At 40.0% G+C, this 15,937-nt stretch overlaps 1 protein-coding gene across 25 annotated transcripts in view; it reads left to right on the top strand.

Annotated features, from left to right (window-relative positions):
• Positions 1 to 15,937, top strand: part of C2cd5 (C2 calcium dependent domain containing 5) — a 101,059-nt gene that overhangs the window by 10,938 nt on the left and 74,184 nt on the right. For all 25 annotated transcript variants that reach the window (XM_060384455.1, XM_060384453.1, XM_060384448.1 and 22 more), the window contains exons 3-6: positions 4,189 to 4,275; positions 10,601 to 10,772; positions 13,680 to 13,775; positions 14,777 to 14,932. In XM_060384455.1, the coding sequence (XP_060240438.1) occupies positions 4,189 to 4,275; positions 10,601 to 10,772; positions 13,680 to 13,775; positions 14,777 to 14,932 (511 nt within the window). The remainder of the gene's footprint in view (positions 1 to 4,188; positions 4,276 to 10,600; positions 10,773 to 13,679; positions 13,776 to 14,776; positions 14,933 to 15,937) is intronic.

Here is a 15,937-nt window from a genome sequence, read left to right as displayed (position 1 = left end):
GAACTTAAAACATTGTGTGCTTTCTTTGCCACGAGTCAGAAACCTTAAATAGATTTGGCATTTGAGTGGTTTTATAATTCTAACAAACGTTTTACTTTAAATATAGCAGTTTTAGGTAAATTAAACAGCAATGTATCTAAAATACTTACAGCTATTCCTTGATTGCCATGCTGTCGTGATTGGATAAGGCCTCCATGTATTCTGGTGAGCAGAAAACAAAAGCTGAATGAAGGACTGTCAGCTGCCACCTATAGTCCTAGCCACAAGTGGAAGCTGTGGGCTGTGTTTGTTTTTGTTTTTCTGACACAGGGTTTCTCTGTGTACCCTTGGCTGTCCAGGCCTGGAACTCACAGCGAACTGCCTGCTTCTTCCTCCCCATCACGCCTCTGCCTCCCCACTGCTGGGATTATAGGCATTTGACACCACATCTAGCTTTATGCACTGTTTTTAAATGCCTTTCATTAGTAAACAAACAAACCAAAACAAAAAACCCACTTGAAGGTTTTTAACCAGTATTAGAGACTGTCAGATGAACTATTTATGCTTTTACTTACAGCTAAATAGAATTTGCCTTTTCATAGCTGTAAATCAGTATTGTTAGGACCAATTAATGAATGATGAGGTGCACAACAGATCTTATATGAAAGAGGTTTATTAGATGGAGATGAGAGAGAGAGAGAGAAAGAAGGAGAGAGGGAACATGATGGGGGGGAAAAAGAGGAGGCACCACGACAGAGAGAGGGGAGAGGGCAAGAGAGGCCAAGAGAGGGACAGCATGGCGGGTTGGTCCCTTTAAGGAGCAAGGTAAGCATGCCTGCCAGGTGTGGCCACCTGGCCAGGGACACATGATGACATCATAGGTTGCTAGGCAACCCAGAAGCAGGTGCCTAAATACTAACAAGTATTAAAAAGTCTTTCAGCTTGACTGTGTTAATGCTCTTTTAAGCATTTCCTTAGGGATGTGTTGAACTTGTGCTGTTTAAGGTAGTATTAGCCAATTATTTTAGGATACTAATGGTTATATAAAATGCCAACTTTTAGAAGTTGTTTGCTAGGCTTTTTATATTTGAAATATGTTAATTTCCTTTGATAGCTTGTTGCGCAACACTTGTAACCACCTTTGTGGAAGAAAGTGTGTTGTAAGATTGTAGGTTGAAGATGCTCCCTTTGAAAGAAGTTTATTATTAATGTTTGATTGTTTAGAATTTCTATTCTTGAAAGTTGCTGATTCTTTACTCAAAGTAGCCTTGTCATTGTGCAAAGTAGCTTTGTCATTGTGTAAAGTAGCCTTGCCGTTGTGTTCTGCTGTTGGTCCACAGGAAATAGACTGTTTTCCTAGAGGTGAAAATCATTAATACTCTGCTGATAGTTACCTCAATATATACCAAATCATATACTGGGTTGTCCTTTTTATATGTAAAAGAAAATACTTTTTAAAAAGGAAATTGAGGCACTTGGTTCTTTGTGATATTTTATTTTAGTTTTGTCTTTGTCTTTTTTTTTTTTTTTTTTTTCTTTTTGGACCTGGAACTTATTGTGTGGGGCAAGCTGGCCTCAAACTCTTGGCAGCCCTCCTGCCTGGCCCTTCTAAGTACTGGGATTATAGGCATGTGCTATCTTTCCTAGCTAATTGTGACAAATTGGGGAACTTCTTTATTTGGCCAATGCCTTTCTTACTTATCTTGATTATATAATAATAACCTGTGAAAGATTGCTGTTTTTATGTGCTTATACATTTATTTTAAAAATAGTTTTTACACTTTAATCAAACTGCTTAAGTATCAAGTATTTCAAACTGTAAAACTAACTAGAAAAATATACAGAAGAAAAATTACAGTTTTGTATATATTACTTTAAGTTTCTTAGACTAAGCAGTAAGATCAAGCATTGTAATTCTGTTTTAATTTAATTTTATTTATGTATTTATTTGTTACAATTCATTTACTTTGTATCCCCACTGTAGTCCTCTCCCTCTTTTCCTCCCAGTCCCACCCTCCCTCCCCCTTATCCTCCTATGCCCTTCCTGTAGTACACTGATAGGGGAGGTCCTCCTCCCCTTCTCTCTGACCCTAGCTTATCAGGTCTCATCAAGGTTGGCTGCATTGTCTTCCTCAGTGGTTTGGTAAGGCTTCCCAGGGGGAGGTGATAAAAGAGCCATCCACTAAGTTCATGTCAGAGACAGCCCCTGTAACCCTTACTAGGGAACCCACTTGGAAACTGAGCAGCCAATGGGCTTCCTTTGAACAGGGGGTCTAGGTCCTCTCCATGCATGGTCCTTACTTAGTTGGAGTGTTGGTCTCTGCATGGCCCCCTGTGCCCAGGTTTTTTGGCTCTGTTGTTCTCCTTGTGGAGTTCCTGTCCCCTTCAGGTCTTTCTATTTCCCTCTTCTTCCATAAGGATTCCTGCACTCTGCCCAAAGTTTGGCTTTGAGTCTCTGTATCTCCTTTGATAACCTGCTGGGTAGAGTCTTTCAGAGGGCTCCTGTCCTTTTCCTTGACTTCTCCCTGTTTACCCTTCTGAATGAGGATTAAGCATCTTCCCTAGGGTTTTCCTTGTTGTTTAGCTTCTTTAGGACTATAAATTTTAGCATGTTTATCCTATATTATATGTCTAATATTCACTTATAAGTGAGTATATACCATGTGTGTCTTTCTGCTTCTGGGTTATTACCTCACTCAGGATGATCTTCTCTAGTGTCTACCATTTGCCTGCAATTTTAAGATTTCCTTGTTTTTAATAGCTGAGTAATATTCCATTGTGTAAATGCACCACACTTTCTGTATCCATTCCTCCATCAAGTGACATCTAGGTTGTTTCCAGATTCTGGCTACTACAAATAAAGCTGCTATGAACTTGGTTGAGCAAATGTCCTTATTGAAAGGTGGGGCATCTTTTAAAAGTGGCAAGGGAAAAAGGCCAAGTAACATATAAAGGCAAACCTATTAGAATCACACCAGACTTCTCAACAGAGACTATAAAAGCCCGAAGCGTCTGGATGGATATCATGCAGAAGCTTAGAGATCACAGATACCAACCCAGACTACTATATCCAGCATTGTAATTCTTACATGGTGCGGCAGCATTTGTAAGTAGCTATACACACATAACTGTGCTCAGTAAGGATTGAGATGAATGATAGCCTGTAATTTTTCTCAAGGTCAGTCAGAGTCTTTGATGATAAAGCTGAGGGTTGAGAGAAAGGCCTTAAAGGGCAGATAGGGGCCAGCAAGGTGGTGCTGGGTAAAGGTGGCCTCTGCCGAGCCTGAGGACCACCTACACAGTGGAGGGAGAAAAACTCTCTCAAATTGTCTTCTGATCTTCTCCTGTGCCCCTTGACACAAGCACACAAAATAAATGAAATGTTATTTTTTAAATTTTATTTTTTTTATTAAAAGGTCATTAAAAAAAAACTAGATTGAATTTAGAAATGGAGAAGCAGGTTAGGAAGCGGCTTCAGGTGCTGCTCTCAGGCTTCTTGACCACTTTTTCTTTTTTGGAAGCAAATACCAGGGGTGTAATTTGTTCTCTGCCTCTTCATTTTTGGGCCTTTGTGATTTCGTGCATGCCAGGATTGACTGAACTTTGATAGTCTCAGCATCTAGCTCTTTTACTGTCCTTGAGGATGGGAAGATAAAATACAGTAGTTTATCACTGACCAATTTTTGCACAGATAGGCATCTGAAAGCTAAGCATGAGGAAGTTAGAAAACAGGAACCACTACTACGTCCTTATATTTCTGGCTTCTCTTAGATGATAAAAGAATGTTTTCTTTACCCTCTGATTTTGTTGTAGCTGTTCTCCTTCAAGAAGACAATAGACTCCTTCCTCAGTGCCCATATAATGATGCATGTTTTCTGTTCCCTATGGGGCTGTTCAGGTAGACCAGTAGGTCATCCCTATGCCTTGTATCCTACTTTACCTGGGCAGATAGCAACCCTTTTACTTTCTAGGGTTTTCCCTTCATTTTGTTAATCCTCTCTTAGCTGCCACTAACATTTTATAATGCCTCCCCCACGCCCATTTCTTTTTAAACAACTTATTGTTATGCAGACCAGACTGGTATTGAATTTAAGGATCCAAATCCTCTTCCTTCTGAGTGCTAGGATTATAGGCATGTGCCACCACTCCCAGCCTAGCATTTATTCGTATTTTTGATATTTATATTTGAATGGTTTCTTCTTCTTTTAGGTAAAATTTGGTAATACAACCTTTAAGACAGATGTGTATCTCAAGTCACTCAATCCTCAGTGGAACTCGGAGTGGTTTAAGTTTGAGGTAAGCTGTTGACTATCTTTGTTCTTTGCATGTTAACTCCTTTTCCTGGGAATGATAAAGATCACTTTCTCCTTTAAGCATGTTAGTTTTTATACCTGGAAAGTCTTCCTCTTCTGTTTATTGGGAGTATTGAGCTTTTGAAACATTACATCACAGTTAAAATATATGCTAATATAGATGAAAAATGGGTGTCCTCCATAGGCATTAATTATGTTCTTGTTTCTTTGGGTTCTAGCATATACCAGATCTGAAGAACAATGCACAGACTTAGAAACCAAAGTCTTGCCCTTTCTACTACTTGTAGCTGTATGTAGCTGAGGTTCATCCTCCTGTCTCTACGTCTCACGTGCTAGGATTATAGGCTTCTGACATGCCTGGTTTTAACCGCTGTTGTGTTTTTTATTTTGAGGCCAAGTCTTGCAATATTATCCATGCTGGCCTTGAACTGAGAGCCTTCAACAACAAAAAGATAAATAATTAAATTTAATTATTTATTAAATAATTATTGTTGAATTATAGAAGTTCTTTATGTATACATATATATTTACATATATATTTGTATATATGTATATTTGTGCTAGGGATTGAGCTTAGGGCTTTTTATATTTTATGTATTTTTAATATTCATTCCTATCATATACCACTTGCAGATCTTCTATTCAATAGGTTTTACTTTCTTGAACTTTGCTTGTTTGTTTGTTTGTTTGGAGATAGGGTTTCTCTGTATAGTCCTGTCTGTCTTGGAAATCACTCTGTAGACCAGGGTGGCCTCAAACTCGGAGATCTGCTTGCCTCTACCTTCTGAGTGCTGGGATTAATGGCATCATCACTGCCTGGTTTCTTGATACTTTAATTGATGTACAGATTTTTTTAAAAATGAAGTTCAGTACATATAGATTCATGTTGCTGTTTACGCTTTTAGTATCACAAATTTACTCCCTGTGTTTTCTTCTAAGAATTTCATGGTTTAATTCTTATCTATGGGTCATTAATTAGTTTTGAATTATCTTCTCTAATGGGTTGAGGTAAGAGGCTAGCTAATGTCTTTCTTGTGTGTGTAGAAATTCAGGTGTTTAACTCCCATTTGTTTAGAGCCTTAGTTCTCCATTAAAGAGCCTTAGTACTCTTTACAAGTCAACCATGTGCTGGAGAGATGGATGGCTCAGTAGGTAAGCATATTGGCTTCTTTTCCAGAGGACCATTGGGTACCTGGCTTTCATTTGGGCAGCTCACAACTGCTTAGAGAGCTCCTGAGGATCCAGTGCTGTTTTCTGGCCTCCATGGGCATTTGTAGTCATATATGCATGTGTACACACACACACACACACACACACAGCACACAGACACACACACACTTAACGTACAAAATCTTTTTTAGATTTATTTCTTTATTTATCTACTTATTTATGCAGTATTCTGCCTGCATGTGTCCCTGCAGGCCAGCAGAGGGTACCAGATCACAGTATAGATGGTTGTGTGCCACCATGTGGTTGTTGGGAATTGAACTCAGGACCCTTGGAAGAACCTCTGAGCCATCTCTCCAGCCCCACACAAAACCTTTTTAAAGCGTCAACAGATGAGGCTATATGTGAGATACACACCAGGACTAGGGATTAATTCTCATTGGCTGTGGCTGTGGTGGGTTATTGGACATGGATGGAAGTCTGTGGGGATGTTTGGCTGACAAAGGTTGAAGGGTGAATGAAGGTGGGGCAGGAGTTGAGACTGGCGTATGAGGTTTGGTAGAGAAGAGCCTGGCTCTGACATTGGTTGGGAGTGCTCATGTCCAAGAAGACCTGGCTCTTTGCCCAGACTGGGAGGGTGCTGCTCATCTCCCCATCCAGCTCTGTTTTCTGCCTTCTCCAGTATCCATCTGCACTTTGTCTTCTGTCCAGTAGTAATCCTTTCTAGACATCATGAAGTGTCTGATGGCTGTCTGGAGCACTCTCCACCCTATCCTAATCTGTTCTTTCTTGTTATACCTATGATGTGTTTGTTTTGCTGGCTTTCTAGTGTCTTTATGGGTGCCCTCTGTAAAAAGCATTGATTTCTTTTCGTGTTGTGCATAGCTGTCTCCTGGCAGTGTCTGCCTTTTTTCTTTGTGCAGCTATTCATTTTTAAATGGATGTCTCAGTTACTGACCTGTCTAACTCCCCTGTTGTGAGTTTTGGGGACATGGTGATGAAAGCAGACACACTGATTGGCTTTCCCTTTCTGTTGTATCGTGGTCCTTATGTAGCTCAGAGAATGATTCCTCTGTCTTCCTTTTCCGAGCCTTGCTTGGCAGTCATTTTGCAGCCTCGGTAAAGGGTAGCTCCCATGTCCTGTAAGGAAAGAGAATGAAGTGCAGCGGACTGTTGGCTGATCTGAAGGATACTGTGGTTTTTCTGCAAGCCTTCCAAGCTACCAGAGGAGGAAGGAAATCACACTGCTTTGCTTGTGGTCAGTAGCAGGATTGTGATCTTTCCTTTAGTGCCAGAAAACTTATTCTGAAAGAGTCAGGATGCTGTGATGCCAAGGTTTGATCAGAGAAAATGGAAGTCCTATTTCTGATACTTGATAATTTTCCCATGCCTGCACTCATGCTGTCCATTTTGATATTCCTCAGTGTATATCCTTTCAGAGGCACACCAGGGTGGTTATAATTCTGTCTTCACACAGGGAAGTCTGTGTAAGTTAATAGGAGCTGGAACCAGTGAAAGTGGGTGATAGTTTTAAATCAGGCATAAGGTTGGCACTTGCATCCTTCAGATAATATAGAGGCATGAGTGGTGCAGATATACTTAAGTCACTGTTCTATTGCTGTGAAGAGATACCATGACCAAGGCAACACTTATTTAAAAAAAGCATTTAATTGGGGGCTAGCTTGCAGTTTCAGAGGTTTAGTCCATTATCATCATGGTGGGAGCAGATATTGTACTGGAGAAGTAGTTGTGAGCTACATCCTTATGCACAAGCAGAGAGAGATAGATTGCACCTGGCATGGGCTTTTGAACCCTCAAAGCCCACCCCCCATGACATACTTCCTTCAACATGGCCACATTATCCTAAATCTTTTAATTCTTCCAAATAGTACCACTCCCTGGTAATATTCAAATTACCAGGTAATACTCAAATTACACTTTCTGCTCCCTGGCCACCATAGGCTTGTAGCCATATCATATGCAAAGATGCAGTCAGTCCAACTAAAAAAATCTCCCCATATTCTGCATAGTCTTAACACTGTTTAAAAGTGCAAAGTTCCAAGTTTCTTTGGAAACTCATGGAAATCTATTAATTGTTTTCCTTGGTAAAATCAAAAGGCTAAAAGCAGATCACATACTTTGAACATACGTACAGTGCCACAGAATATACATCTCTCTTCCAAAAGGGTGGATAGGAGAGTGAGGAAATATGGGACCAAAGCATGACCTAAAACCAGCTGGGCAAGCTCCAGACTCTGCATCTCCATGTCTGATGTCAAAGTGCTCTTCAGATCTCCAACTCCTTTCAGCTTTGTTGACTGCAGCACACTGCTCTCTCTTGGGCTGGTCCCACACCTGGTTTATAGCTCTCCTCGTCTCCCACAACTCTGGCATCTCCAGCCCTTGAAGGTCTTCTCCACAATCCAGGGTTCACCTTCACAGCTTCATGCTATGGCCTCTCTAGGCCTCCATGCAGGGACATCCTTGAAACTCACCTTTCCTTGTCTGCAGAGAGAGAATGCACAAACCTTTTATGTATTTTTGACTCTAAAGCCAGAACCATGTGGCTGAAGCTACCAAGTTCTTGCTGGGGCTGGAACATGGCCCCCTTGAACAGTTACAGTTTCATCAGCTTTCTGTTTTTGATGGATTCCTTCACTGCTTATGCTTTCCTGAATTATGTTTTACAATTTGAAAGTTGAGCTGAGGGGAGTCTTGCCCTGAGGTTACCACTCCCTTTATTCCATTTAACATCAGGCTTTTGTTTAAACTTCTATTTATTTAAAGTTTTTGAGACAGGGTTTCTCTATGTACTTCTGGCTGTCCTGGAACTTGTGCTGTAGACCAGGCTGGTTTCAAACTCACAGAGATCTGTCTGCCTCTTCCCAGGTACTGGGATTAAAGGCGAGCACCCCCACTGCCTGGCTTTGTTTAAACTTTTTATCTCTTTGCACACTGGGCTTTGCTCCATTACACTTCCTTGGTGTTTCTTTTCTCCTCAAACCATACATTTTTGTATTTTTTTCCTTGCTCAGCTTGTTTCTTTTTATTATACATCTGCATAAGAATAATCACTAATACCACAGGACAGAGTCAATACTGGGCTGTCTTGAAATCTCTGCCAATGCTGTTAATCCCCAAATCTTCAATTTTGTCTCAGGCCGGTTTTTCTTTATTTGGAGAAGGGTAGAAAGCAGTCATTCTTAGCTAAAATATCACAAGTATAGTCTCTAGACCATTCTTACTTACTAATATTCTTCTTCTCTGAAACCTCTTGAGTCAGGTGATCATAATCTACTTTCAGAACCTCTGTCTTCCATCCTCATACATAAGTCTTGCTTAAAGTATTCAGCTCCTTTCCTAACCAAAGTCTCAAAGTCCACATTCTGCCAACAAAGCAGCGTGGTCAGGCCTGTCAGAGTCATACCCCTCTCCCTGGTACTAACTTCTGTCTTAGTCATTGTTCTGTTGCTGTGAAGAGATACCATGTCCAAGGCATCACTTATAATAGAAAGCGTTTAATTGGGGCTGGCTTACAATTTCAGAGGTTTAGTCTATTATCATCATAGTGGGAGCAGGCATAGTTCTGGAAAAGTAGCTGAGAGCTATTTTTGGATCCACAGGCATGGAGAGAGAGGGAGGTGGGATGGAGACAGGCAGAGACATAGACTGTGCCTGGCATGGGCTTTTGAAACCTCAAAGTCCACTCCCAGTGATACTCTTCTTCCAAAATGGTCATACCTCCTAATCTTTTTAGTTCTTTCAGATAACATCAGATAATCAGATAATGGTCATACCTCCTGATCTTTTTAGTCATTTCAGATAGATAAACATTCAACTATATGAACCTATGGGGACCATCTTTATTCAAACCACCATATATGCTAATGAAGCAAAACTGCAAACTGAAAGCTCCTGCTAACCCCAGCAGTGATTGTGCATGGCTTTAATACCAGCATTTGGGAGGCAGATGCAGGTAGATCTCTCTGAGTTCAAAGACACCCTGGTCTACAGAGCAAGTTCTGGGATAGCCAGGGCTATACAAAGAAACCATGCCTCAATAAACAAAACAAAAAAAGTTGCTGCTATGCTTGGGCTCCAGCTCATATCCAATAAAATATTCACTTGTGACATAGACATAGTGGACAGTGGCTACCATTATTGATCATCTCCATGTGGGATGTGCCTGTGTTTTCTAAAAGAAAAAAACAACAACAAAAAAAAAAAAAACCACGTCTGAGTAGCTTGGTTGTATCTGACCTTTCTCCCAAGGGACACAGTTGTTGAAACTATTTTTCCTTGAAGTAGCTTTTCTCCAAAGGTTCCCAAGGAATGGATTGCTTTAGGAGGTTTTTAATCTTACCAAGCTCTAGGTACTAGTTATGCTTATAATTTACTGGGAAATGTAGTCTGTTGTTTTGTTTCGTTTTTCGAGACAGGCTTTCTTTATGTAGCCTTGGCTGACCTAGACTGACTTTGTAGACCAGGCTGGAGAAATGTAGTGTTTTAGTGAGCCATATTTGCTATGCAGATGAAACATCTAAACATTTAAGGTATTACTGAGAAGTCAGGCTTGTTGGCATGTGTCTTTAATCCCACCATTGGGGAAGCAGAGGCAGATAGATCTTTGTGAATTAGAGGTCAGCCTGGTCTGTCTACCTATTGAGTTCTAGGACAGTCAGGGTTTCAAAAAAAGATTTTATTTAAAAATGTTTTACACACACACACACATACACACACATACAGTACTCACAGACACTCATACTCAAACACACACACACACATACATACCCATTCACACACTCATACACTCAAAATCAAATGCATACATTCACACATTCAGACACATACACACACTCATACATTCACACACAGTCACAAACATACACACCCTCACACATACACATACTCATGCACATATGTATTTCTGAGAAAGTTTATACTTTTCCTGTTCTGGATTTGCCTTCAAGGCTTTGTGGTAAGCTGATTTCTAGTGGTTGGCCCTAGTTAGGACACTTGCTAATCTCTCTACTTCTGTCCTTACAGATAACCCTAGGATTCCCTTATGGTTTGGGAATGTATAGCTTTGTGATGCTTAAGATTTCAAAGGTTTAAGATTTAATTTCAGGGTGTGCTTTTAGGTGGATGATGAAGATTTACAAGATGAACCACTGCAGATCACAGTTCTTGACCACGATACATACAGTGCAAACGATGCTATTGGCAAGGTGTACATTGACATTGACCCTTTACTGTACAGTGAAGCTGCCACAGTCATCTCAGGATGGTTCCCAATTTATGACACCATACATGGTAAGGAGCCACGGTGGAAGAAAATGAAATGCAGCCTTGATCCTCTCTGTTTATCTCAAGGACGTTTGTATTATGCTGTGCTATTTAAAATAATAGCTCTAAAAGACACCTTGAAAAATAAGACAAGGAGCCAAGTGTTGCTGAAAGAATCACCATCTTTCTGAATGGTTGAAATGCCTGCTGACTCCATGCGACAACGGAAAGGTGTTATTTAAAAGCTGTCTTGGGGGGTAGGTTCTGGCTCTGGTGAAGCATTTTCTAGCCAGCTTTATACTCTGGGATGGTTTCTGTCACAGATAGAATAGGAAGTCTCAGGTTTATTTGGTCACAGGACCCCTACAATCTAAAAATTGTTTCTTTCTATTACAAAAGAAAGAAAAAAAAAAGGAAAATACAGAATAACATGTAGGTATTTTATATTTTTAAAATATGTTTTTTAACTGATTAATACTGGTGTTTCTTTTCTAAAAAGTGCCTCAAGCCTCTTTTTACTTTAAAGCCGAGTCTTAGCCTTATTCATGCCTTTAGTTCCAGTGCTTGTGGAAGTGCTGTTGTGAGTTTCGTGAGTTGAGAGCTGTTTTCTCTACAGTGCTCATGCCGTTTGCAGCTTTTCTTCAGGGTCTCGCAGTGCGCAATGTTTTAGGGGAGTGTCTACATGTGGTAGAGCACAAGTCAGACTCCTTGATAGGACATTGGAAAGATCGGCAGAAATGTCACAGTGTTGGCCTTTGTTTTGGAAAATGACTTTTTATTAAAAAGTTCATGTTTACTTATTACGAGTAAATAAAACAATGAATTTTTAAAAAATTGGCAACCTTAATTATTATGGTACATATTGATAGATAATGACCTTTATAAAATTTTCTTGAAGTTCTCAATTATTTTTAGATTGTAGGGGTCCTGTGACCAAAAAAATCTGAGACTTGCTATTCTAACCGTAGAGCTGCCTTTGAGGGTTTGTCCCGCTCAGGATTGACACATACATTCCCAGCCTTTCTTTTTCCTTGGTTGTTTTTCTGACCTGGCAGTTCCACTAATGGATTAATGGCAATAAAGAAGTGAGATGTTTGTAATAAAGCAAGACGCTTGCTAAGGGATGTGGGTAAATTCCTTGTCACTTTATCTATATCCTGTTACTTACAAACATTCAAAATGATAAAACACATTGAGAAATGGAGTTTTAAAATAGATTAGATCCTATCATAGGTTCTCTTTCATAGTCAAAAGAAAATGAAGTTTTCAGAAAATAGTGAAACAGGTAGACCAATGTGACATACTATAAGTTGCATTCATCTCAAAGTTGTTGAAATAAAGGAATTTTAATGTGTAATATCATTGGAAAATTTGGTAGGTATGATAAGATGCTTATGTTTACATAGTTCCATTTCTGGATTATAACTGATTCCCTCTCCTCCCCTCACCCTCTGTTTTCTGCAATGTATGTATTATATATTTCCTTTATAGTCAGGAAGTAAATACAATCAAATGCTATGTTGCAAGTTAAAATGTGCTGCAGAGTGTAAAGAGATGGCTTAGTAGGCAAAGTGCTTGCTGTGTAAGCATGAGGACTTGAGTTTGGTCCTCAGACACTACACAAAGCAGTGTGTACAAGCACTGAGGGGATAAACAGGAGAACCCTGGATCTCGCAGGTATTCGAGCCAAATCAGTGAGCTCAAGTGAGATCCTGAGTCTCCAAAGAGAGGAGTGGGTGGGGAGGTGGCTCAGTCCTCATTACTGGACAAGAGCAAGAGCATGTGTTTGATTCCCTGGCACCGTGGAAAAACATGGCAGCGTCTACAATCCTAGAATTGGAGAGGCAGACCCAGTAAATCCTGGAGCTTACTGACCAGTCAGTGATGATACAGAACTAAGTATGGGCCTGGATGAAAAGCAATAAATAGCTATGTGCATGGAATAATTTCAACATTCCTCCCCCGCCAACCTTTTTTTTTTTTTTGAGACAGAGTTTCTCTGTGTAGTCCTGGTTATCCTGGAACTCGCTCTGTAAAACAGGCTGACTTTGAACTCAGAGATTTGCCTGCCTCTTCCTCTCGAGTGTGCCACCACCCAGCTAGTTTCCCAGCATTTAACATTAAAGCTTGTTTGTATATGGGCTGTGTTCGAAATATCTCTTCTTGTTTCATTAAATTAGTAAAGGCTTTTCTTTATTTTGTTTGTTTGTTTGTGACAGAGTGTAGTCATGACTGTCCTGGACTTGATTTGTAGACCAGGCTGGCTTTGAACCCACAGAGATCTGCCTGCCTCTTCCTCCCCGAGTGCTGGGATTAAAGGATTGGGCCACCACACCTGGCTAGCAAAGGCTTTTCTTAAAAGGCCTTCCTCCATCAGTGAGTTGGTAAGAGATGAAGACACTAAAGCAGAGGTGTTCAGTAGATGTTTAACAGTAAGGGCGAGGCCATTCCTTTTTATTGCAGCACGTTCTGAAAGCCCCCTGGGTAAGCTTTCTCATATTATGTGGATTAGGAGTATATTTTTGGTGTCATAGAGAACTGGCTTTTGATTCTTGCCCTTTCACTTAGTTACCTATACTATAAATTAGTTAACTTTAATTAAATACTAGTTTCTACTTTCAAATGAGGATGGTACTACATTACTGGGTTGATGTGAGCACAGTGAGCATTTAGTGGGACATCTCCTAGGGCTCAGCAAGTCTTTCCGGCACTGCGCTCATCCATTAGAGTGGGCCTTCTTTGAGGCAGGCTTGGCTCACCTGGACAAGCCGTCAGGTAAGGGTGGGCACAGTGCTGCTCTCAGGCTGTCTCAGGCTCACCTTTGGTGGACCAAGGGACCTACTACAGTGAGACTTTCTAGGAAGCAAGCCTGAAGATCAGGAAGTGCATCTGTCTGCATCAACTTAGAAACTTGATTTTCTTTTTAAATTCTAGGTATCCGTGGAGAAATCAATGTTGTTGTCAAAGTAGACCTTTTCAATGATTTAAACAGATTTAGACAGTCATCATGCGGTGTTAAATTCTTTTGCAGTAAGTAAACACATTGTCTTGTTTAACAAGAAAATTTAATAATTTTAAATATGGAAAACTAATACTTAGAAGGATTAATGGAAAAAGTATTAGAGTTAGTTTTAATCTGAGAAAGAAAAATGTTAAATCTCTAGATAAAGTCACTGCAGCTCTGTGACCGTTTATTTTGTTGTAGAATAAATGGCATCTTAAGTTTTACAAGTTTTTAGAAATTTTTGTTAGAAAAATACTGAGGCATTTTGCTGTAGTGTTGAATGCTGAATGAGGGAAGCAGAACTGTGGCGCAGTTTGCAACCTGTACCCATGAGGCCCCAGGACAGTGACGTGCATGGGTCTGCGCTGGCAGCTCCGCACCTGTCAAGGGTGGAGCATCCCCAAGTAGTCATCAGCAGCAGCGTGAAAACATTTCTTGAGAGACTTGTGTGGCTGCTCCTCTTTTGAGTCTGACTAGATCCTACTTAAATCCAGTGGTGCATTTATTTCAGTGAGTCTCAAATGGATACTAGCACTGTGACTACGGTACTGTGGATGCTTTTAGGAGCTGCAGGGCTGTGGGACTCCTCAGCATGTTCAGAAAGGGGCAGCAGTGTGAGACAAAATGATGTTCAGCCGGAAAACTTTCATTGTGTTTTTATAAACTTTAATTTGTTTTTAACTGGTACAGGTTCATATGGTACTATGTAATATTTTGATTTTCTGTTTAATACCTAGAGGTATTTTCTGCATCATGAAAGTACAGTTTATATTTGCTATTCTTATGTGAGAAAAGTGAGAGCCTGCATGACAAGAAATTATTTTTAGGATAAAACATCTAAAAGGTTCTTAGAGAGCTGTTACAATTGCGTTGAGGTTGTATAGTAGATATTCTTGAATTATATATTTAAAGTATAAAAACTAGATGGATGGATGGTTTTTTCTTTTTTTGTTTAGATATATATTTTATAAAAATTGAAGTTTGGCTCTGTGATTATTAAAGGATAATAAGTAATTTGTTTTAACAGCAACATCTATTCCAAAGTGCTACAGAGCTGTGGTAATCCATGGATTTGTAGAAGAACTTGTGGTTAATGAAGATCCCGAATATCAATGGATTGATCGAATTCGTACACCAAGGGCATCAAATGAAGCCAGACAGAGACTAATTTCTTTAATGTCAGGTATTCTATTGTTGATTGACTTTTATTTTTCATTTTTCTTTTACATGGCACATGAGATTTTGCAGCAAAGGCTGTTATTTTAAATGTTGATTCCTTACCCTAGAGCATTCCATCAAACAATTGAACACTTTTAACAAGTGGAGATATTAGTTGTATGAGTTCACGCCTGTGTGTTTAAATAAAATGTATGAATTCACTCAAGTATATGTGTGTGCATGTGAACACAGGTATGTGCATGGTTGTGGAGGACAGAGAAAAACCTCAGGTATCATATCAAGCACTGTCTATTTAAAAAAATATTCTTGAGGTAGAGACAGCTGGATCTTTGTGAGTTCAAGGCCAGCCTGGTCTACAAAGTGAGTCCAGGATAGCCAAGGCCACCCAGAGAGACCCTGTTTAAAACAGGGTCTGGAACTCACTAGGCTAGTAGTTTGGCTGGCTAGTTGATCTCGAGGAATCTACCTTCTAAGCGTTTTGATTACAAATGTGAGCCACTTTTTTTTTTTTTTTTTAACTTGGGCTCTGGGAATTGAACTTTTATAATTACAGTACAAACACTTTGCCAACTGAATTACTCCCCCAGCACTTTGAAATCTCTCTTATTAACTAGGCAGCAAAAGGACCATGTGTTAAAGTGGTATAATGTAAAGGGATGAAGTGTGTAGATTCTGGAAGGAGCTCTGAGCAGGGAACAGTCGTAGTTTCTCCCTTAGCATCCTTTGGTGTCACAGTGTAGGCAAGACATGTATCTTTGCTCATCTCTGCTCACCCATTACCTCTGCACAGTGCTTTCGTGAGAACTGACTACATAGCCCTTCTGACCTTCTCTGCTCTTGCCTGGCCAGCAGCGTGTAAATGGCAGTAGATGTGGAGCTTGTTTCTGTGTTTGGGTGAGTGTGTATGTGCATGTATGTCTGCATATGTATGCATGTGTGTGTGTGGGGCCAGAGGTTAACATCTGTTTTTTGTTTATTTGTTTGTTTGATCACTCTCTACCTTGTTTTT

This window comes from Meriones unguiculatus, chromosome 5 (genome assembly GCF_030254825.1).
Source record: "Meriones unguiculatus strain TT.TT164.6M chromosome 5, Bangor_MerUng_6.1, whole genome shotgun sequence".
Taxonomy (NCBI): domain Eukaryota; kingdom Metazoa; phylum Chordata; class Mammalia; order Rodentia; family Muridae; genus Meriones; species Meriones unguiculatus.
Note: the sequence above shows the minus strand (reverse complement) of the source record. Positions and strands in the feature narration are given on the sequence as shown.